Raw genomic sequence first — 21,703 nt, forward strand, 5'->3', positions numbered from 1 at the left:
ATATGACGCAATAACCAGATTTGCATTCATGTTTTTGCAGTTATTTGTCTAAAAGATGGTTATTTTTAAATTCAATTATTGAACTTTATTTGTTAAAATAGGAATATATGAGTTGAGCAAACTAAACGTAAATAACTTGCAAGGATATTGAACTGTGACGGGAAAATCCCGTTTTAAGACCAAAAAGTCTGTGAAGAAAAGTGTGAATCGTGAATAAGTCCGACTTAACAATAGGCCCTGAATTATTCCTGTAAGGCAGTTTTCAACTGGCTTACGACTATCCCTTCGCGGCGAGCTCATAAGCTTGCTTTTCTATCTATCGGTATATGATTGTTAAAGATCAAGGCGATTTCGGGCTCGGCGTTCACGATGGCTACGTCGCGGGGGGGAATCGGATGACGGGCGATCAGTTGCTGGATGTGGAGCGGTTCCGTCGGCTTCCGCATCGCCGGGTGGCGTGTTCGGGCTTCCTTCAGGATCTGGGGCAACAGCGGCTCGGATGGGATGTAGGAAGCGCCGGTTTCGCCAAAGGACACTCCCGCTTGCAAATTTGACGCGATAAGAGCAGAATTTCCCGATGGCCACGATGACGCCGACTTTTTTTCATAACTTGGTCTTCTCATCTTGAATGCGGACTTCCGTTCCGATTTTGAGCGGTGCCAGAGGATGGGCGTGGACGTCGTAGTAGATTTTCGCTTTGGCGGAAGCGGCGGCGATGCGATCGCGCTCCATCGTGGCGGCTTTCCAGCGGGGCGCGTAAGAAGAATGATGGGCCGGTACAATTGAGCGCAAGTTGTGGCCAAAGACAATTTCGGCCGGGGAAGATCCCGTTTCTCCGGGGGTGTTGCGCAGCTCTAGTAGGCCTTGGGAAAATGCTTCGGTGGAAAAGTCGCCAGTGGGAGCGAGTTTGAGCACCAAAGACTCCATTATTTTGACGGCCGCCGTCGGCGTGGCCGTTGCCCTGGGGATAGTGCGGAGACGATGGAGCCGGCGCTACGCCCCAACGATGGAGAAATTGCTGGAAAGATCCTGCTGCAAACTGGGGTCCACCGTCCGAGCGGAATCGGATGGGCACGCCTAAGTCGACGAAGTTCTCGGCGATGGCTGCGATGACGTCTTTGGCCGTCGGATCTCGATGCCACCGGTGTACTGCCGGCCAGCCGGACAAGCGATCGATATATACCAGCACGTGCAGGTTCCCGTGCTGGAAAAGATCAGCCGAGACGTCTTCGAAGATGCGATGCGGCGGCGGCTCCACCAACATGGGTTCCTTGGGTAGGCTTGGGCGGACCTGCTGGCAAGATTGACATCCTTCGACGAGAAGGACTATGTCGTTGGACATCCCGGGCCAGTAAAGCGCCTGCCGCGCGCGTCGTTTCGTCCTGGTGATGCCTTGGTGGGATGAATGGAGCTTCTGAAGGATCTCACGTCGCGCTGCTTGGGGCACCACGATCCGACCGTTGTATAGCACCAAGCCGTCGTCGACGGAAAGATCCATGCGGATGGCCCAGAATTGGCGGACGTTGGCGGACGTGTGGCGGCGCTCGGACGGAAGCCGTTTGAAATGGCCTGGATCAACTCGTCGTAGGCCGTGTCCGTCGCGGCTATCAATCGCAGATTGTCGAGTAGTGGGTCGCGCAGGTACGGTGTAGTTTCCGGAGCCTCCTCGTTGCTCATCGACTGAATGCGACGTACGACGCAGTGACGCGCGTGCGATGAGATGTCCGCGTTGACGGCGTCGTCTTCTTCCGAGGGCTGGCCGACGGGAGAGCGGGATAAAGCGTCGGGAATAGAGTAATCTTTACCTTTCCTCCAGACCGTGGTGAAGACAAATGGGGAGAGACGTTCTTTCAGGCGTTGTAGTTTGGGGTTTTCCACCATGTCCAAGGTCTGCCGGTCCAAGATCAAGACCAGCAGCTGGTGGTCGACTAAAAGCGTGAATTTCGGGAGACCTAGTAAAAACAAACGACATTTGCGCACCGCCCATTCGACGGCCGCCAATTCAAGCTCGACAATAGCGTAGCGTGTCTCCAGATCGGTGTAACAACGGGAATTGCATTCGACGAGCTTCCAGATGGTGCCGTGCCGTTGCAGCAGGGCGTAGCCCAATCCGTGTTTGATTGACGCGTCCGTCTGCAGCATAGTTTCCAGCTGCGGGTCGAACTGCGTGAGGACTGGGGGACTGATGAGCGCCTTTTTGACGTCCTGGAATGCTGTCTCGTGGTCTGGGGTCCAGATGAATGGGTTGGACGTGCGTAGCAGTGGGCAGAGCGGTTCTTTCAACCCGCTGATGGAGCTGGAAAAACCGGCGAGCTGTTCCACCAGGCCTAAAAATGAGCGGAGTCCGGTGATGTCCTGTGGCCGTGGAAAATCGGCGATTGCCTTTAATTTGTCGGGATCTGCGCCGATGCCACCGCGCTGGATGATGTAGCCGACCCATTTCACGCGCTCCTGAGCAAAGAAGAATTTTTTTGGATTAAAAGTGAAGCCTGCGTCGCACGCTGCTTGGAGCACGGAACAGACGCCTCGCACGTGGGCAGGGAAGGATCGGTCGAAGCGCAACAGGTCGTCCACGACGCGCACGGTGTTGGATAGGTGGCTGAAAGCGGCGTCGGCTCGGCGATTAAACTCGTCGCTGTTGCAACTCAGCCCCATGGAGGCTCTCAAGTACTTATACCGACCCCACGGGGTCATGAAGACCGTGAGGTGTTGACTAGCTTCATCCAACGGAATCTGGAAGTAACCGTTGGTGGCGTCAAAGCAACTAAAGTAGATGGCGTCACTGTCGACTTCCGATACTGCGTCTCTGGTCGTCCGAACTGGATGGGTTGGCCGGCGAACATATCTGTTTAATCGGGTATGATCGACACAAACGCGTTGTATTCCATCCTGTTTCCGCAAGACGACGAGGGGGGCAGCCCAGTCGGACGGTTCGGTCACGCGGACGATAATTCCGGCAGCTTCCTTGTCGTCCAACACTTTTTTCACTTCCGGTCAGTCAGCTTACGCTATGGGAGGGGCGCCGTTGACGTAATACGGCACGAAGTCGTTGGTCAGCTCGATGGTCATGGCCGGTCCGTCAATGTAGCGTAGGCCCTGGGACTGGTCGAAAACGACGTCGAAGTGAACCATGATGGCCAAACGGGTGTGGCTGATAAATTCCTCCGTTGGTTTACCCTTTATCGACGTGAGCCGATAAAAGTTTTTAGCTTCTAGACGCCACGTAAACAAGGGTTAAGAGAGGATTCCCTATAGGGATTTGTCCCGACAGGCAATAGAGAGATCCAGAGGATCTTGCCACGGATGTCCCTACGGTCGAAAAAGGGCTAAGAAAGAAATAGGATCGGATGGTGGGGTGGATTGACCAACGGATCGGATGGACGATTGGTCGCCGGCCGGAAGGGGTTTCGGATAAGTGGGGTGCAAAATACCCAGTGAAATGCAATCTACGCAAGAAAGTAGCATGCCACGTATTGCCGGGCAAAAGACTACGGTGCATTGCGCCTCGCGCGGTCCGTAGTGTACTGTAAGTTCCAGCTGTCCAACGGATAGTAGAGTGGAGGAGCGGTCCGCCTGGACGAGGTCGTATTTGGCTCCGGAAAGGTCAGCTTCGGCAAGGCCAAGGCTGTTCAACACGTCGAGACCGGCGACGAATACTTCCGCTCCCAGGTCCGGGATGGCTGATGTAACTGCGGTAAATGCTCTTGCAGAGCCCGCACGTAGATCCAGGTTGATGGTTGGGGTTTTCCGGCGACGATTAGTGACCTGAAGATTGCACACGGCAATATGCGGCACCTTGGCCTTGAATCGGACCGATTTCTCCCGCGATGCAGATTCACTTTGCGGTCGTTTCGGGCAGCGTGGTGAGAAGTGACCTGGTTCGTTGCAGATATGACACTGCCGTCCGATGGCCGGGCATATTTCTTCCTTGTTATGAGCCAATCTGCCACACGCTTTGCATATTGCCGTTCCGGGTGGCAGTGGCTGTCGACGTGGCCTGGCGTTCAACGCGTTGACGAATGATTGTCCGCTCAGCGTGCGTTCATTAGCACGGACGGATTCCTCTCCGCGGCACAGGTTCACCGCCTGCTGCAAGGTAGGGAAGGGGGGTAGACTCAATAATTTCCTGCGCGATTCGCCGTCTCTCACGCCGGCCATGACTCGGGTCGCCAAACGCTCGTCCGAGCAATGAGCACAAAGTTCCGCCGTTCCCGCCAGTCTCTTCAGCCGTATAACAAAATCGTCGAAAGTTTCGTTGGCTGTTTGGTGACATTCTTCGAATGCAACGTGGTCCAATGCTACGTTTCGCTTTAGGCGAATATGATTTGAAATGGCCCTAGATTTCCGACGGCAACGTAGTATTGTTGGGCGTGAAATTCAAAGCCACTTCAACAGTTTGTTGCATCGTGGTGTCTAGTGATAGGCGGAGAGCGGCTGTCTGCTCCTCCACCGGGTAGGTCGACAATTGATTCAGGCGGCCGAAGTCGTCCCATCGGTTGCGCCAAGTCTTGAAGTCAACTAGCGAAATATCACCGTGTAATTTCTCGAGTGATGACGTATCGAGCCGACGTCTGGAAACTGGAATGCCGGCGGTGGGGGCTGGTGGGACTGGGCTTGGTGGAGGCGGCGGAGGTGGAGGCGGCGGATTTGGTGGCACGACATTTCCGCGAGAGGCATTGAGGAGAAGCTGCAGCTGATTTAATATCGTATCAAATTTGGTTTGAAGGGCGGCCTGCCCTTGCTCGATGAGGTCAAACGGGCCGCAACGTCGGCGGCGGCGTCATCTGCGTCGGAGTCAACCATGTTGGCACGCACGTTGGACGAACTGGCAGGCGTTTTTATGTAATCAAAACGCTGCATGGAACGCAACCGGACGGGGCACTGTGTCACACGATGTCGCAGGATAAACTCTGGTCAACGGAACGGCGACACAAGATGGCGGCTGGGATGACGAGAAAGACCACGCGAAAGGGGAGTGGTAGGGCAACAACGGGCAAGTCGTATGTGTGGCAGCTGCCAGTAAGTCAAAGAGATTTGGGGGGAAAAAACACACACACGGAGGGAATACGAACGTGTTTCTACAACTGCGCCATGTTAAGATCGAGCGGACAAGTAAACGGCTCGAACGTGATGAATCTTTGTATTTCACTCAGGGAAATGACGACCTTCGTTCAATTCGGTCGACATGAGACTGAGGCCTAGCTTTTAGCCCTCGGCTCAACATGGGGGCGCTCTAGCGGCCAGACAAGTCACAACACACCTTATTACCCGACTGTGGCTGGGAATCTTCAAATGAAGAAAGAGGGTTTCAATCTGATGGACCATTGATTGTACACTATTTTTTTTTGTAAAGTAGGGGAGTGCGAGGTTATCCTGGAAAAAATTCGTATTTTATCGATTGTTTCGAAATTTATTACGATTTTAAAAAAACAGAAATGTACAGTATTACCTATACCTTAAGTTTCGGAACGCGCGAGAGAACCATGGAAAAAGGCGTTTTTCTCGGCGTTCCCAAAAATCCAATTTTCGTCGGATTGCGACGAATTTTTTTCTAGCTATTAATGGTAGTTGCATGAAGCTGATTTTTTTAAATTTTTCCTAGCAAGAGAGCAACTTTTAACTCGAGCCCTAAGTTTGGGAACGCTCCGTAGAGCTATATGCAAATTAAGGTACTTTAAGGGGGGATAACTACAGAACAGGTAGAGCTAGGAAGACGCGGAAAACTCTGAAATGCAGAAGTTCACTAGCTGAACAACATTCTTCATTTTCAGATTTTTCGCGTCATATTAAATGTAGTAAATTGTAAATTGAAAACAGAATTTATTTGTTTGACCGTGTTTGTCCCTTTTTTCCTCCCCATTTCCATCCCGGGAGCCTTTTTCTCTGTTAAACAGAGAAAACGCGAACTTATGAGGAAGCGATAATCCGGCATGGAAAACGTTAAATGGAAGAATAACAGTGCCCCGTAAGATGATCGAACTCATGACCTCCGCGTTATTAGCACGGCGCTCTAACCAACTGAGCTAACAGGCCTATGAAATTTAATTAATTAATTTATTTATTAATCAAAGGTTCATTCATCATCAGTAAGGTATACTCTTACTACTCTCTGTGTGTCTTTAGAGAGAATGATTTAAGTTATCTACCAAGCAACGCTATATCAGCAGCCAATTTCAATCGTCACTGTGAAGGCAATGCAAGCCAGTGATATTCATTGAGTGTTCGAGATATATTTGTAGTTTTATTGATCTGACATGATTCCCCATGGTTTGTGGTTAACTACTACTCATCATGAACTAATAGTTTCATCATATGCTATTAATCGTGGCGGGACTCGAACCCGCAATTTTCGGATAACTACTTTCATAGAAGTCCGACGCCTTATCCATTAGGCCACACGACCTACACTTAAAGAAAGTGCTAGGATTTTGCATCTCTCATTTAACCTGCTCTTCAGTAAGGTCAAACGGAAATATTGGTGAACCAATAAATATTATTACTAGATTGTCTGAAAATTCGGGGCAGTTGTGGCCGAGTGGATAAGGCGATAGACTTGAAATCTATTCCTCTCTGAGGGCGTAGGTTCGAACCCTACCAATTGCGATTAATTGCCATTTGTTTCACATGCTAGTATTTTCTAGTGGAACAACTCATTTTCAATCGTTTACTAATATCTCAAATTTACGCATGATTAGAAATATGAACTGTGCAGTCATAGGTATCCTAGGTCCCGGGATCTATCTCGGAACCGTGGAGCCATGACCTGTTACTTGGCGTTTCCAGAAACGTGTCTATTTTTCAGAACCAGTGCCGAAATGCATTATGGCGGTCTTTGAGTGTAGTTTACAAACACAAAATGTAGTCAGAGACAAATTATAGGATGAAAGAATGTGTACCCATTTTGTTTACGAAGAATAGAAAAACGTCCGTACTTCCGTCCGTAAAAGATCTATAAGCAATCGTAAAATTTAAAAATGAACTCGAACGGAAAACTATTGCAATACAAATTATTAAGCCCGGTTAGCTCAGACGGTAGAGCGCGGGACTTTTAATCCTGAGGTCAAGGGTTCAAGTCCCTTATCGGGCGGCTAGTCTTTTGATTTTAGTTAGTATTGTTGGTTTTCCACCATTTATTATCATCATCAAGTTAATATCGTTTGAAATCATTCACCATTATGGGCAGAATTCATAGATGTTCATAGACGACAACACGAGTTCTCATGGTGTTTCTTTACGTTAATTCCTACGATGTAGAGAAAGTGCGAACCAAAAGGAAGTACATTCGGATATAGGTCGTGGAACATACACAAATAATGAAATGAGATAGTGAGAAAGAGTATCCCTCATTGTGAGAGTAGAAAGCCTTGATATTTGATACAACTAATTGCAATAGTAAATGTATGTCCAGTTATAGAACTCGAAAGCTGTAAATAGAGTTTGTAGTTAAGATTATTCAAAAAACATGGTTTTCAAGATTGAGACGATGTCCACAGACGGTAATCGCTGTATGTTTATATAACATGGGACGTTTGGCTATCTTCTAGGAAAAAGCTTTGCAATATAACGTCATTCCTCGAATAGGAGATTCAACATAACTCAGCCTTTGTGGCCTAATGCATAAGGCACCGGCCTCCTAAGCCGGGGATTGCGAGTTCGAGTCTCGCCAGAGGTAGCGAGCAACCGAAACTATAATTATCGAAATCGTCGTTAAATTGGCAATTACTTGTCTTTTGTTTTACTGTTTTCAAGCAAAAATTTTCATTGGTCCAAGTGTTGGGAAATCGCTGAAATGGCATGCTTAAACTTGGAAACCTTTGCCAGTGACAATTACTTGGCAGCGGAACTTATTCTGCTGTTTTACAGGTGAACTCTGACTCTCTCATCCTTCTCTGCCGTCTTCACTGGTTCCTGGAGCAACAACGCGCTGAATTCAAGACGCTGGTCATGATGGTAAGGTGCATTCTCGGCAACGTGTACTTGTTGTCTCTCATCTACTTTTAGAAACTATCTAAACCTGGCCTACGATCACAGACCTCGACTTCGATGGACCTGACTGTTCTTACCACTCGTACGGACCATTGTTGAGAGCATGCCTTATCCAGGGTCACCCCGTTGCTTAGTTTGTCTTGTCTTGTCCAGGGCCATCACATATGCTAAAGACCTAAAGACCTTTCGTTCTTCTCTCACTGTGTACTCCCCTACTGATTTTAAACTTGAATGTTCTCCCAAAAAATGACTAGAAATAACTTCTGGCGTCACTTGATCAAATGTTGTGTAGTTACATTTACCAATAAAATGCCACAAAACGCAGATAGTAGGATTCGAACCTACGCTCCAAGATGGAAACTGATTTCGAGTCAGTCGCCTTAACCACTCGGCCATATCTGCATTTACTATTTTAGCAAAATATTTCGTATCTATCAGTACCTTTTTAGAGTGGAAAATATTTAATGAAAGAATTATAGTGGCCCGTAAGAGGATCGAACTCATGACCTCCGCGTTATTAGCACGGCGCTCTAACCAACTGAGCTAACAGGCCAATAAATTCTTAATATATTAATAAAAGGTTCATTCATCATCAGTTAGGTATACTCTGTGTGTCTTTAGAGAGAATGATTTAAGGTATCTACCAAGCAAGGCTATATCAGCAGCCACTTTCAATCGTCACTGTGAAGGCAATGCAAGCCAGTGATATTCATTGAGTGTTCGAGATATATTTGTAGTTTTATTGATCTAACATGATTCCCCATGGTTTGTGGTTAACTACTACTCATCATGAACTAATAGTTTCGTCATATGCTATTAATCGTGGCGGGACTCGAACCCGCAATTTTCGGATAACTACTTTCATAGAAGTCCGACGCCTTATCCATTACGCCACAAGACCTACACTTAAAGAAATTGCTAGGATTTTGCATCTCTCATTTAACCTGCTCTTCAGTAAGGTCAAACGGAAATATTGGTGAACCAATAAATATTATTACTAGATTGTCTGAAAATTCGGGGCAGTTGTGGCCGAGTGGATAAGGCGATAGACTTGAAATCTATTCCTCTCTGAGGGCGTAGGTTCGAACCCTACCAATTGCGATGAATTACCATTTGTTTCACATGCTAGTATTTTCTAGTGGAACAACTCATTTTCAATCGTTTACTAATATCTCAAATTTACGCATGATTACAAATATTAACTGTGCAGTCATGGGTATCCTAGGTCCCGGGATCTATCTCGGAACCGTGGAGCCATGACCTGTTACTTGGCGTTTCCAGAAACGTGTCTATTTTTCAGAACCAGTGCCGAAATGCATTATGGCGGTCTTTGAGTGTAGTTTACAAACACAAAATGTAGTCAGAGACAAATTATAGGATGAAAGAATGTGTACCCATTTTGTTTAAGAAGAATAGAAAAACGTCCGTACTTCCGTCCGTAAAAGATCTATAAGCAATCGTAAAATTTAAAAATGAACTCGAACGGAAAACTATTGCAATACAAATTATTAAGCCCGGTTAGCTCAGACGGTAGAGCGCGGGACTTTTAATCCTGAGGTCAAGGGTTCAAGTCCCTTATCGGGCGGCTAGTCTTTTGATTTTAGTTAGTATTGTTGGTTTTCCACCATTTATTATCATCATCAAGTTAATATCGTTTGAAATCATTCACCATTATGGGCAGAATTCATAGATGTTCATAGACGACAACACGAGTTCTCATGGTGTTTCTTTACGTTAATTCCTACGATGTAGAGAAAGTGCGAACCAAAAGGAAGTACATTCGGATATAGGTCGTGGAACATACACAAATAATGAAATGAGATAGTGAGAAAGAGTATCCCTCATTGTGAGAGTAGAAAGCCTTGATATTTGATACAACTAATTGCAATAGTAAATGTATGTCCAGTTATAGAACTCGAAAGCTGTAAATAGAGTTTGTAGTTAAGATTATTCAAAAAACATGGTTTTCAAGATTGAGACGATGTCCACAGACGGTAATCGCTGTATGTTTATATAACATGGGACGTTTGGCTATCTTCTAGGAAAAAGCTTTGCAATATAACGTCATTCCTCGAATAGGAGATTCAACATAACTCAGCCTTTGTGGCCTAATGGATAAGGCACCGGCCTCCTAAGCCGGGGCTTGCAAGTTCGAGTCTCGCCAGAGGTAGCGAGCAACCGAAACTATAATTATCGAAATCGTCGTTAAATTGGCAATTACTTGTCTTTTGTTTTACTGTTTTCAAGCAAAAATTTTCATTGGTCCAAGTGTTGGGAAATCGCTGAAATGGCATGCTTAAACTTGGAAACCTTTGCCAGTGACAATTACTTGGCAGCGGAACTTATTCTGCTGTTTTACAGGTGAACTCTGACTCTCTCATCCTTCTCTGCCGTCTTCACTGGTTCCTGGAGCAACAACGCGCTGAATTCAAGACGCTGGTCATGATGGTAAGGTGCATTCTCGGCAACGTGTACTTGTTGTCTCTCATCTACTTTTAGAAACTATCTAAACCTGGCCTACGATCACAGACCTCGACTTCGATGGACCTGACTGTTCTTACCACTCGTACGGACCATTGTTGAGAGCATGCCTTATCCAGGGTCACCCCGTTGCTTAGTTTGTCTTGTCTTGTCCAGGGCCATCACATATGCTAAAGACCTAAAGACCTTTCGTTCTTCTCTCACTGTGTACTCCCCTACTGATTTTAAACTTGGATGTTCTCCCAAAAAATGACTAGAAATAACTTCTGGCGTCACTTGATCAAATGTTGTGTAGTTACATTTACCAATAAAATGCCACAAAACGCAGATAGTAGGATTCGAACCTACGCTCCAAGATGGAAACTGATTTCGAGTCAGTCGCCTTAACCACTCGGCCATATCTGCATTCACTATTTAAACAAAATATTTCGAATGTATCAGTACCTTTTTAGAGTGGAAAATATTTAATGAAAGAATTATAGTGGCCCGTAAGAGGATCGAACTCATGACCTCCGCGTTATTAGCACGGCGCTCTAACCAACTGAGCTAACAGGCCAATAAATTCTTAATATATTAACAAGCGATCTCCCACTCAACCGGACCGTTTTGGTGGAGGTACTTTTCGGATCGTAATCCGGAAAAGGACTTTACAAATCCGGACTAGGTCTATTCTGTTCAGAATCGCATGGCGATTCCAATGGAATTAAGTCCGGATTTTTATCTTTTCCCGTTCACGAGATAATCACGGTTGAAAATCGTGAAATATCACGAAAACCCAAAGTCTCCCCCTCCGACTATATCGCTTTTAGCCGTATATTCGGCTTATACAAAAAAACTAATTTATACAAAATGTAGCCCTTTCATCCCTTTTTCAGAATCCAAAAGGATTTTCTATAATTCTGTAAGATGTCCGAGATATCACGATTTTCGTGATACCCCCATTTCGACATATTTTTCAAGCATTTCATTCGGCGTTGCCGATTGCCGTATATGTGCTTTTCGCCCCCTTTTCTGTCCACTCCTTCCCTTTTTCCCTGTTTCCTATGTATCAAGGCCTTGTATATCGATACAGATGGGACTTGATACATAGGAAACAATGGAAAAAGCGAAGGAGTGGGGGCGAAGTCACATATACGGAAATCGGCAACGCCGAATAAAATGCTTGAAAAATATGTCGAAATGGGGGTATCACGAAAATCGTGATATCTCGGACATCTTACAGAATTATAGAAAATCCTTTTGGATTCTGAAAAAGGGATGAAAGGGCTACATTTTGTATAAATTAGTTTTTTTGTATAAGCCGAATATACGGCTAAAAGCGATATAGTCGGAGGGGGAGACTTTGGGTTTTCGTGATATTTCACGATTTTCAACCGTGATTATCTCGTGAACGGGAAAAGATAAAAATCCGGACTTAATTCCATTGGAATCGCCATGCGATTCTGAACAGAATAGACCTAGTCCGGATTTGTAAAGTCCTTTTCCGGATTACGATCCGAAAAGTACCTCCACCAAAACGGTCCGGTTGAGTGGGAGATCGCTTGTTAATAAAAGGTTCATTCATCATCAGTTAGGTATACTCTGTGTGTCTTTAGAGAGAATGATTTAAGGTATCTACCAAGCAAGGCTATATCAGCAGCCAATTTCAATCGTCACTGTGAAGGCAATGCAAGCCAGTGATATTCATTGAGTGTTCGAGATATATTTGTAGTTTTATTGATCTGACATGATTCCCCATGGTTTGTGGTTAACTACTACTCATCATGAACTAATAGTTTCGTCATATGCTATTAATCGTGGCGGGACTCGAACCCGCAATTTTCGGATAACTACTTTCATAGAAGTCCGACGCCTTATCCATTAGGCCACACGACCTACACTTAAGGAAAGTGCTAGGATTTTGCATCTCTCATTTAACCTGCTCTTCAGTAAGGTCAAAAGGAAATATTGGTGAACCAATAAATATTATTACTAGATTGTCTGAAAAATCGGGGCAGTTGTGGCCGAGTGGTTAAGGCGATAGACTTGAAATCTATTCCTCTCTTAGGGCGTAGGTTCGAACCCTACCAACTGCGGTGAATTGCCATTTGTTTCACATGCTAGTATTTTCTAGTGGAACAACTCATTTTCAATCGTTTACTAATATCTCAAATTTACGCATGATTACAAATATTAACTGTGCAGTCATGGGTATCCTAGGTCCCGGGATCTATCTCGGAACCGTGGAGCCATGACCTGTTACTTGGCGTTTCCAGAAACGTGTCTATTTTTCAGAACCAGTGCCGAAATGCATTATGGCGGTCTTTGAGTGTAGTTTACAAACACAAAATGTAGTCAGAGACAAATTATAGGATGAAAGAATGTGTACCCATTTTGTTTACGAAGAATAGAAAAACGTCCGTACTTCCGTCCGTAAAAGATCTATAAGCAATCGTAAAATTTAAAAATGAACTCGAACGGAAAACTATTGCAATACAAATTATTAAGCCCGGTTAGCTCAGACGGTAGAGCGCGGTACTTTTAATCCTGAGGTCAAGGGTTCAAGTCCCTTATCGGGCGGCTAGTCTTTTGATTTTAGTTAGTATTGTTGGTTTTCCACCATTTATTATCATCATCAAGTTAATATCGTTTGAAATCATTCACCATTATGGGCAGAATTCATAGATGTTCATAGACGACAACACGAGTTCTCATGGTGTTTCTTTACGTTAATTCCTACGATGTAGAGAAAGTGCGAACCAAAAGGAAGTACATTCGGATATAGGTCGTGGAACATACACAAATAATGAAATGAGATAGTGAGAAAGAGTATCCCTCATTGTGAGAGTAGAAAGCCTTGATATTTGATACAACTAATTGCAATAGTAAATGTATGTCCAGTTATAGAACTCGAAAGCTGTAAATAGAGTTTGTAGTTAAGATTATTCAAAAAACATGGTTTTCAAGATTGAGACGATGTCCACAGACGGTAATCGCTGTATGTTTATATAACATGGGACGTTTGGCTATCTTCTAGGAAAAAGCTTTGCAATATAACGTCATTCCTCGAATAGGAGATTCAACATAACTCAGCCTTTGTGGCCTAATGGATAAGGCACCGGCCTCCTAAGCCGGGGCTTGCGAGTTCGAGTCTCGCCAGAGGTAGCGAGCAACCGAAACTATAATTATCGAAATCGTCGTTAAATTGGCAATTACTTGTCTTTTGTTTTACTGTTTTCAAGCAAAAATTTTCATTGGTCCAAGTGTTGGGAAATCGCTGAAATGGCATGCTTAAACTTGGAAACCTTTGCCAGTGACAATTACTTGCCAGCGGAACTTATTCTGCTGTTTTACAGGTGAACTCTGACTCTCTCATCCTTCTCTGCCGTCTTCACTGGTTCCTGGAGCAACAACGCGCTGAATTCAAGACGCTGGTCATGATGGTAAGGTGCATTCTCGGCAACGTGTACTTGTTGTCTCTCATCTACTTTTAGAAACTATCTAAACCTGGCCTACGATCACAGACCTCGACTTCGATGGACCTGACTGTTCTTACCACTCGTACGGACCATTGTTGAGAGCATGCCTTATCCAGGGTCACCCCGTTGCTTAGTTTGTCTTGTCTTGTCCAGGGCCATCACATATGCTAAAGACCTAAAGACCTTTCGTTCTTCTCTCACTGTGTACTCCCCTACTGATTTTAAACTTGAATGTTCTCCCAAAAAATGACTAGAAATAACTTCTGGCGTCACTTGATCAAATGTTGTGTAGTTACATTTACCAATAAAATGCCACAAAACGCAGATAGTAGGATTCGAACCTACGCTCCAAGATGGAAACTGATTTCGAGTCAGTCGCCTTAACCACTCGGCCATATCTGCATTTACTATTTTAGCAAAATATTTCGTATCTATCAGTACCTTTTTAGAGTGGAAAATATTTAATGAAAGAATTATAGTGGCCCGTAAGAGGATCGAACTCATGACCTCCGCGTTATTAGCACGGCGCTCTAACCAACTGAGCTAACAGGCCAATAAATTCTTAATATATTAATAAAAGGTTCATTCATCATCAGTTAGGTATACTCTGTGTGTCTTTAGAGAGAATGATTTAAGGTATCTACCAAGCAAGGCTATATCAGCAGCCAATTTCAATCGTCACTGTGAAGGCAATGCAAGCCAGTGATATTCATTGAGTGTTCGAGATATATTTGTAGTTTTATTGATCTGACATGATTCCCCATGGTTTGTGGTTAACTACTACTCATCATGAACTAATAGTTTCGTCATATGCTATTAATCGTGGCGGGACTCGAACCCGCAATTTTCGGATAACTACTTTCATAGAAGTCCGACGCCTTATCCATTAGGCCACACGACCTACACTTAAGGAAAGTGCTAGGATTTTGCATCTCTCATTTAACCTGCTCTTCAGTAAGGTCAAAAGGAAATATTGGTGAACCAATAAATATTATTACTAGATTGTCTGAAAAATCGGGGCAGTTGTGGCCGAGTGGTTAAGGCGATAGACTTGAAATCTATTCCTCTCTTAGGGCGTAGGTTCGAACCCTACCAACTGCGGTGAATTGCCATTTGTTTCACATGCTAGTATTTTCTAGTGGAACAACTCATTTTCAATCGTTTACTAATATCTCAAATTTACGCATGATTACAAATATTAACTGTGCAGTCATGGGTATCCTAGGTCCCGGGATCTATCTCGGAACCGTGGAGCCATGACCTGTTACTTGGCGTTTCCAGAAACGTGTCTATTTTTCAGAACCAGTGCCGAAATGCATTATGGCGGTCTTTGAGTGTAGTTTACAAACACAAAATGTAGTCAGAGACAAATTATAGGATGAAAGAATGTGTACCCATTTTGTTTACGAAGAATAGAAAAACGTCCGTACTTCCGTCCGTAAAAGATCTATAAGCAATCGTAAAATTTAAAAATGAACTCGAACGGAAAACTATTGCAATACAAATTATTAAGCCCGGTTAGCTCAGACGGTAGAGCGCGGGACTTTTAATCCTGAGGTCAAGGGTTCAAGTCCCTTATCGGGCGGCTAGTCTTTTGATTTTAGTTAGTATTGTTGGTTTTCCACCATTTATTATCATCATCAAGTTAATATCGTTTGAAATCATTCACCATTATGGGCAGAATTCATAGATGTTCATAGACGACAACACGAGTTCTCATGGTGTTTCTTTACGTTAATTCCTACGATGTAGAGAAAGTGCGAACCAAAAGGAAGTACATTCGGATATAGGTCGTGGAACATACACAAATAATGAAATGAGATAGTGAGAAAGAGTATCCCTCATTGTGAGAGTAGAAAGCCTTGATATTTGATACAACTAATTGCAATAGTAAATGTATGTCCAGTTATAGAACTCGAAAGCTGTAAATAGAGTTTGTAGTTAAGATTATTCAAAAAACATGGTTTTCAAGATTGAGACGATGTCCACAGACGGTAATCGCTGTATGTTTATATAACATGGGACGTTTGGCTATCTTCTAGGAAAAAGCTTTGCAATATAACGTCATTCCTCGAATAGGAGATTCAACATAACTCAGCCTTTGTGGCCTAATGGATAAGGCACCGGCCTCCTAAGCCGGGGCTTGCGAGTTCGAGTCTCGCCAGAGGTAGCGAGCAACCGAAACTATAATTATCGAAATCGTCGTTAAATTGGCAATTACTTGTCTTTTGTTTTACTGTTTTCAAGCAAAAATTTTCATTGGTCCAAGTGTTGGGAAATCGCTGAAATGGCATGCTTAAACTTGGAAACCTTTGCCAGTGACAATTACTTGCCAGCGGAACTTATTCTGCTGTTTTACAGGTGAACTCTGACTCTCTCATCCTTCTCTGCCGTCTTCACTGGTTCCTGGAGCAACAACGCGCTGAATTCAAGACGCTGGTCATGATGGTAAGGTGCATTCTCGGCAACGTGTACTTGTTGTCTCTCATCTACTTTTAGAAACTATCTAAACCTGGCCTACGATCACAGACCTCGACTTCGATGGACCTGACTGTTCTTACCACTCGTACGGACCATTGTTGAGAGCATGCCTTATCCAGGGTCACCCCGTTGCTTAGTTTGTCTTGTCTTGTCCAGGGCCATCACATATGCTAAAGACCTAAAGACCTTTCGTTCTTCTCTCACTGTGTACTCCCCTACTGATTTTAAACTTGAATGTTCTCCCAAAAAATGACTAGAAATAACTTCTGGCGTCACTTGATCAAATGTTGTGTAGTTACATTTACCAATAAAATGCCACAAAACGCAGATAGTAGGATTCGAACCTACGCTCCAAGATGGAAACTGATTTCGAGTCAGTCGCCTTAACCACTCGGCCATATCTGCATTTACTATTTTAGCAAAATATTTCGTATCTATCAGTACCTTTTTAGAGTGGAAAATATTTAATGAAAGAATTATAGTGGCCCGTAAGAGGATCGAACTCATGACCTCCGCGTTATTAGCACGGCGCTCTAACCAACTGAGCTAACAGGCCAATAAATTCTTAATATATTAATAAAAGGTTCATTCATCATCAGTTAGGTATACTCTGTGTGTCTTTAGAGAGAATGATTTAAGGTATCTACCAAGCAAGGCTATATCAGCAGCCACTTTCAATCGTCACTGTGAAGGCAATGCAAGCCAGTGATATTCATTGAGTGTTCGAGATATATTTGTAGTTTTATTGATCTAACATGATTCCCCATGGTTTGTGGTTAACTACTACTCATCATGAACTAATAGTTTCGTCATATGCTATTAATCGTGGCGGGACTCGAACCCGCAATTTTCGGATAACTACTTTCATAGAAGTCCGACGCCTTATCCATTACGCCACAAGACCTACACTTAAAGAAATTGCTAGGATTTTGCATCTCTCATTTAACCTGCTCTTCAGTAAGGTCAAACGGAAATATTGGTGAACCAATAAATATTATTACTAGATTGTCTGAAAATTCGGGGCAGTTGTGGCCGAGTGGATAAGGCGATAGACTTGAAATCTATTCCTCTCTGAGGGCGTAGGTTCGAACCCTACCAACTGCGGTGAATTGCCATTTGTTTCACATGCTAGTATTTTCTAGTGGAACAACTCATTTTCAATCGTTTACTAGTATCTCAAATTTACGCATGATTACAAATATTAACTGTGCAGTCATGGGTATCCTAGGTCCCGGGATCTATCTCGGAACCGTGGAGCCATGACCTGTTACTTGGCGTTTCCAGAAACGTGTCTATTTTTCAGAACCAGTGCCGAAATGCATTATGGCGGTCTTTGAGTGTAGTTTACAAATACAAAATGTAGTCAGAGACAAATTATAGGATGAAAGAATGTGTACCCATTTTGTTTACGAAGAATAGAAAAACGTCCGTACTTCCGTCCGTAAAAGATCTATAAGCAATCGTAAAATTTAAAAATGAACTCGAACGGAAAACTATTGCAATACAAATTATTAAGCCCGGTTAGCTCAGACGGTAGAGCGCGGGACTTTTAATCCTGAGGTCAAGGGTTCAAGTCCCTTATCGGGCGGCTAGTCTTTTGATTTTAGTTAGTATTGTTGGTTTTCCACCATTTATTATCAAGTTAATATCGTTTGAAATCATTCACCATTATGGGCAGAATTCATAGATGTTCATAGACGACAACACGAGTTCTCATGGTGTTTCTTTACGTTAATTCCTACGATGTAGAGAAAGTGCGAACCAAAAGGAAGTACATTCGGATATAGGTCGTGGAACATACACAAATAATGAAATGAGATAGTGAGAAAGAGTATCCCTCATTGTGAGAGTAGAAAGCCTTGATATTTGATACAACTAATTGCAATAGTAAATGTATGTCCAGTTATAGAACTCGAAAGCTGTAAATAGAGTTTGTAGTTAAGATTATTCAAAAAACATGGTTTTCAAGATTGAGACGATGTCCACAGACGGTAATCGCTATATGTTTATATAACATGGGACGTTTGGCTATCTTCTAGGAAAAAGCTTTGCAATATAACGTCATTCCTCGAATAGGAGATTCAACATAACTCAGCCTTTGTGGCCTAATGCATAAGGCACCGGCCTCCTAAGCCGGGGATTGCGAGTTCGAGTCTCGACAGAGGTAGCGAGCAACCGAATCTATAATTATCGAAAATCGTCGTTAAATTGGCAATTACTTGTCTTTTGTTTTACTGTTTTCAAGCAAAAATTTTCATTGGTCCAAGTGTTGGGAAATCGCTGAAATGGCATGCTTAAACTTGGAAACCTTTGCCAGTGACAATTACTTGGCAGCGGAACTTATTCTGCTGTTTTACAGGTGAACTCTGACTCTCTCATCCTTCTCTGCCGTCTTCACTGGTTCCTGGAGCAACAACGCGCTGAATTCAAGACGCTGGTCATGATGGTAAGAAGCATTCTCGGCAACGTGTACTTGTTGTCTCTCATCTACTTTTAGAAACTATCTAAACCTGGCCTACGATCACAGACCTCGACTTCGATGGACCTGACTGTTCTTACCACTCGTACGGACCATTGTTGAGAGCATGCTTTATCCAGGGTCACCCCGTTGCTTAGTTTGTCTTGTCTTGTCCAGGGCCATCACATATGCTAAAGACCTAAAGACCTTTCGTTCTTCTCTCACTGTGTACTCCCCTACTGATTTTAAACTTGAATGTTCTCCCAAAAAATGACTAGAAATAACTTCTGGCGTCACTTGATCAAATGTTGTGTAGTTACATTTACCAATAAAATGCCACAAAACGCAGATAGCAGTATTCGAACCTACGCTTCAAGATAGAAACTGATTTCCAGTCAGTCGCCTTAACCACTCGGCCATATCTTCATTCACTATTTTAGCAAAATATTTCGAATCTATCAGTACCTTTTTAGAGTGGAAAATATTTAATGAAAGAATTATAGTGGCCCGTAAGAGGATCGAACTCATGACCTCCGCGTTATTAGCACGGCGCTCTAACCAACTGAGCTAACAGGCCAATAAATTTTTAATATATTAATAAAAGGTTCATTCATCATCAGTTAGGTATACTCTGTGTGTCTTTAGAGAGAATGATTTAAGGTATCTACCAAGCAAGGCTATATCAGCAGCCAATTTCAATCGTCACTGTGAAGGCAATGCAAGCCAGTGATATTCATTGAGTGTTCGAGATATATTTGTAGTTTTATTGATCTGACATGATTCCCCATGGTTTGTGGTTAACTACTACTCATCATGAACTAATAGTTTCGTCATATGCTATTAATCGTGGCGGGACTCGAACCCGCAATTTTCGGATAACTACTTTCATAGAAGTCCGACGCCTTATCCATTACGCCACACGACCTACACTTAAAGAAAGTGCTAGGATTTTGCATCTCTCATTTAACCTGCTCTTCAGTAAGGTCAAACGAAAATATTGGTGAACCAATAAATATTATTACTAGATTGTCTGAAAAATCGGGGCAGTTGTGGCCGAGTGGTTAAGGCGATAGACTTGAAATCTATTCCTCTCTGAGGGCGTAGGTTCGAACCCTACCAACTGCGGTGAATTGCCATTTGTTTCACATGCTAGTATTTTCTAGTGGAACAACTCATTTTCAATCGTTTACTAGTATCTCAAATTTACGCATGATTACAAATATTAACTGTGCAGTCATGGGTATCCTAGGTCCCGGGATCTATCTCGGAACCGTGGAGCCATGACCTGTTACTTGGCGTTTCCAGAAACGTGTCTATTTTTCAGAACCAGTGCCGAAATGCATTATGGCGGTCTTTGAGTGTAGTTTACAAATACAAAATGTAGTCAGAGACAAATTATAGGATGAAAGAATGTGTACCCATTTTGTTTACGAAGAATAGAAAAACGTCCGTACTTCCGTCCGTAAAAGATCTATAAGCAATCGTAAAATTTAAAAATGAACTCGAACGGAAAACTATTGCAATACAAATTATTAAGCCCGGTTAGCTCAGACGGTAGAGCGCGGGACTTTTAATCCTGAGGTCAAGGGTTCAAGTCCCTTATCGGGCGGCTAGTCTTTTGATTTTAGTTAGTATTGTTGGTTTTCCACCATTTATTATCAAGTTAATATCGTTTGAAATCATTCACCATTATGGGCAGAATTCATAGATGTTCATAGACGACAACACGAGTTCTCATGGTGTTTCTTTACGTTAATTCCTACGATGTAGAGAAAGTGCGAACCAAAAGGAAGTACATTCGGATATAGGTCGTGGAACATACACAAATAATGAAATGAGATAGTGAGAAAGAGTATCCCTCATTGTGAGAGTAGAAAGCCTTGATATTTGATACAACTAATTGCAATAGTAAATGTATGTCCAGTTATAGAACTCGAAAGCTGTAAATAGAGTTTGTAGTTAAGATTATTCAAAAAACATGGTTTTCAAGATTGAGACGATGTCCACAGACGGTAATCGCTATATGTTTATATAACATGGGACGTTTGGCTATCTTCTAGGAAAAAGCTTTGCAATATAACGTCATTCCTCGAATAGGAGATTCAACATAACTCAGCCTTTGTGGCCTAATGCATAAGGCACCGGCCTCCTAAGCCGGGGATTGCGAGTTCGAGTCTCGCCAGAGGTAGCGAGCAACCGAATCTATAATTATCGAAAATCGTCGTTAAATTGGCAATTACTTGTCTTTTGTTTTACTGTTTTCAAGCAAAAATTTTCATTAGTCCAAGTGTTGGGAAATCGCTGAAATGGCATGCTTAAACTTGGAAACCTTTGCCAGTGACAATTACTTGGCAGCGGAACTTATTCTGCTGTTTTACAGGTGAACTCTGACTCTCTCATCCTTCTCTGCCGTCTTCACTGGTTCCTGGAGCAACAACGCGCTGAATTCAAGACGCTGGTCATGATGGTAAGAAGCATTCTCGGCAACGTGTACTTGTTGTCTCTCATCTACTTTTAGAAACTATCTAAACCTGGCCTACGATTACAGACCTCGACTTCGATGGACCTGACTGTTCTTACCACTCGTACGGACCATTGTTGAGAGCATGCCTTATCCAGGGTCACCCCGTTGCTTAGTTTGTCTTGTCTTGTCCAGGGCCATCACATATGCTAAAGACCTAAAGACCTTTCGTTCTTCTCTCACTGTGTACTCCCCTACTGATTTTAAACTTGAATGTTCTCCCAAAAAATGACTAGAAATAACTTCTGGCGTCACTTGATCAAATGTTGTGTAGTTACATTTACCAATAAAATGCCACAAAACGCAGATAGCAGTATT

At 43.4% G+C, this 21,703-nt stretch overlaps 1 protein-coding gene and 27 non-coding genes across 28 annotated transcripts; 15 read left to right on the top strand and 13 right to left on the bottom strand.

Annotated features, from left to right (window-relative positions):
* Positions 1-3,050: 3,050 nt before the first annotated feature.
* On the bottom strand, positions 3,051-4,231 carry LOC124341907. Its single transcript, XM_046794863.1, has 2 exons — positions 3,314-4,231; positions 3,051-3,177 (listed from the first exon to the last, which is right to left on the bottom strand). The coding sequence occupies exons 1-2, from the start codon at positions 4,156-4,158 to the stop codon at positions 3,066-3,068; spliced, it is 957 nt and encodes a 318-aa protein (XP_046650819.1). The 5' UTR covers positions 4,159-4,231; the 3' UTR covers positions 3,051-3,065.
* Positions 4,232-6,319: 2,088 nt separating this feature from the next.
* Positions 6,320-6,403, bottom strand: Trnar-ucu. The gene is given in 2 exon segments: positions 6,320-6,355; positions 6,367-6,403. It is a non-coding gene; the product is annotated as a tRNA-Arg (tRNA).
* A 118-nt stretch (positions 6,404-6,521) lies between these two features.
* Positions 6,522-6,603, top strand: Trnas-uga. Its single transcript has one exon. It is a non-coding gene; the product is annotated as a tRNA-Ser (tRNA).
* A 411-nt stretch (positions 6,604-7,014) lies between these two features.
* On the top strand, positions 7,015-7,087 carry Trnak-uuu. Its single transcript has one exon. It is a non-coding gene; the product is annotated as a tRNA-Lys (tRNA).
* A 512-nt stretch (positions 7,088-7,599) lies between these two features.
* Trnar-ccu lies at positions 7,600-7,672 on the top strand. Its single transcript has one exon. It is a non-coding gene; the product is annotated as a tRNA-Arg (tRNA).
* A 634-nt stretch (positions 7,673-8,306) lies between these two features.
* Trnas-cga lies at positions 8,307-8,388 on the bottom strand. Its single transcript has one exon. It is a non-coding gene; the product is annotated as a tRNA-Ser (tRNA).
* Positions 8,389-8,465: 77 nt separating this feature from the next.
* On the bottom strand, positions 8,466-8,539 carry Trnai-aau. Its single transcript has one exon. It is a non-coding gene; the product is annotated as a tRNA-Ile (tRNA).
* A 466-nt stretch (positions 8,540-9,005) lies between these two features.
* Positions 9,006-9,087, top strand: Trnas-uga. Its single transcript has one exon. It is a non-coding gene; the product is annotated as a tRNA-Ser (tRNA).
* A 411-nt stretch (positions 9,088-9,498) lies between these two features.
* Positions 9,499-9,571, top strand: Trnak-uuu. Its single transcript has one exon. It is a non-coding gene; the product is annotated as a tRNA-Lys (tRNA).
* Positions 9,572-10,790: 1,219 nt separating this feature from the next.
* On the bottom strand, positions 10,791-10,872 carry Trnas-cga. The gene has a single exon. It is a non-coding gene; the product is annotated as a tRNA-Ser (tRNA).
* Positions 10,873-10,949: 77 nt separating this feature from the next.
* On the bottom strand, positions 10,950-11,023 carry Trnai-aau. Its single transcript has one exon. It is a non-coding gene; the product is annotated as a tRNA-Ile (tRNA).
* A 1,235-nt stretch (positions 11,024-12,258) lies between these two features.
* On the bottom strand, positions 12,259-12,342 carry Trnar-ucu. The gene is given in 2 exon segments: positions 12,259-12,294; positions 12,306-12,342. It is a non-coding gene; the product is annotated as a tRNA-Arg (tRNA).
* A 118-nt stretch (positions 12,343-12,460) lies between these two features.
* Positions 12,461-12,542, top strand: Trnas-uga. The gene has a single exon. It is a non-coding gene; the product is annotated as a tRNA-Ser (tRNA).
* Positions 12,543-13,538: 996 nt separating this feature from the next.
* Trnar-ccu lies at positions 13,539-13,611 on the top strand. The gene has a single exon. It is a non-coding gene; the product is annotated as a tRNA-Arg (tRNA).
* Positions 13,612-14,245: 634 nt separating this feature from the next.
* On the bottom strand, positions 14,246-14,327 carry Trnas-cga. The gene has a single exon. It is a non-coding gene; the product is annotated as a tRNA-Ser (tRNA).
* Positions 14,328-14,404: 77 nt separating this feature from the next.
* On the bottom strand, positions 14,405-14,478 carry Trnai-aau. Its single transcript has one exon. It is a non-coding gene; the product is annotated as a tRNA-Ile (tRNA).
* Positions 14,479-14,742: 264 nt separating this feature from the next.
* Positions 14,743-14,826, bottom strand: Trnar-ucu. The gene is given in 2 exon segments: positions 14,743-14,778; positions 14,790-14,826. It is a non-coding gene; the product is annotated as a tRNA-Arg (tRNA).
* A 118-nt stretch (positions 14,827-14,944) lies between these two features.
* Positions 14,945-15,026, top strand: Trnas-uga. The gene has a single exon. It is a non-coding gene; the product is annotated as a tRNA-Ser (tRNA).
* Positions 15,027-15,437: 411 nt separating this feature from the next.
* On the top strand, positions 15,438-15,510 carry Trnak-uuu. The gene has a single exon. It is a non-coding gene; the product is annotated as a tRNA-Lys (tRNA).
* Positions 15,511-16,022: 512 nt separating this feature from the next.
* Trnar-ccu lies at positions 16,023-16,095 on the top strand. Its single transcript has one exon. It is a non-coding gene; the product is annotated as a tRNA-Arg (tRNA).
* A 634-nt stretch (positions 16,096-16,729) lies between these two features.
* Trnas-cga lies at positions 16,730-16,811 on the bottom strand. Its single transcript has one exon. It is a non-coding gene; the product is annotated as a tRNA-Ser (tRNA).
* Positions 16,812-16,888: 77 nt separating this feature from the next.
* Positions 16,889-16,962, bottom strand: Trnai-aau. The gene has a single exon. It is a non-coding gene; the product is annotated as a tRNA-Ile (tRNA).
* Positions 16,963-17,428: 466 nt separating this feature from the next.
* Positions 17,429-17,510, top strand: Trnas-uga. Its single transcript has one exon. It is a non-coding gene; the product is annotated as a tRNA-Ser (tRNA).
* Positions 17,511-17,921: 411 nt separating this feature from the next.
* On the top strand, positions 17,922-17,994 carry Trnak-uuu. The gene has a single exon. It is a non-coding gene; the product is annotated as a tRNA-Lys (tRNA).
* A 1,373-nt stretch (positions 17,995-19,367) lies between these two features.
* Positions 19,368-19,441, bottom strand: Trnai-aau. Its single transcript has one exon. It is a non-coding gene; the product is annotated as a tRNA-Ile (tRNA).
* Positions 19,442-19,907: 466 nt separating this feature from the next.
* Positions 19,908-19,989, top strand: Trnas-uga. Its single transcript has one exon. It is a non-coding gene; the product is annotated as a tRNA-Ser (tRNA).
* Positions 19,990-20,400: 411 nt separating this feature from the next.
* Positions 20,401-20,473, top strand: Trnak-uuu. The gene has a single exon. It is a non-coding gene; the product is annotated as a tRNA-Lys (tRNA).
* A 506-nt stretch (positions 20,474-20,979) lies between these two features.
* Trnar-ccu lies at positions 20,980-21,052 on the top strand. Its single transcript has one exon. It is a non-coding gene; the product is annotated as a tRNA-Arg (tRNA).
* The last annotated feature ends 651 nt before the right edge of the window (positions 21,053-21,703 follow it).

This window comes from Daphnia pulicaria, chromosome 6 (genome assembly GCF_021234035.1).
Source record: "Daphnia pulicaria isolate SC F1-1A chromosome 6, SC_F0-13Bv2, whole genome shotgun sequence".
NCBI lineage: Eukaryota > Metazoa > Arthropoda > Branchiopoda > Diplostraca > Daphniidae > Daphnia > Daphnia pulicaria.

Excerpts from the sequence above, each read along its gene's own strand:
- LOC124341907 (XM_046794863.1), bottom strand. The coding sequence starts at position 4,158 with ATGGCCGGCGTGAGAGACGGCGAATCGCGCAGGAAATTATTGAGTCTA. Across the intron at positions 3,178-3,313 it reads TTCTTAGCCCTTTTTCGACC|GGTAAACCAACGGAGGAATT; the intron begins GTAGGGACATCC and ends ACGTCGATAAAG.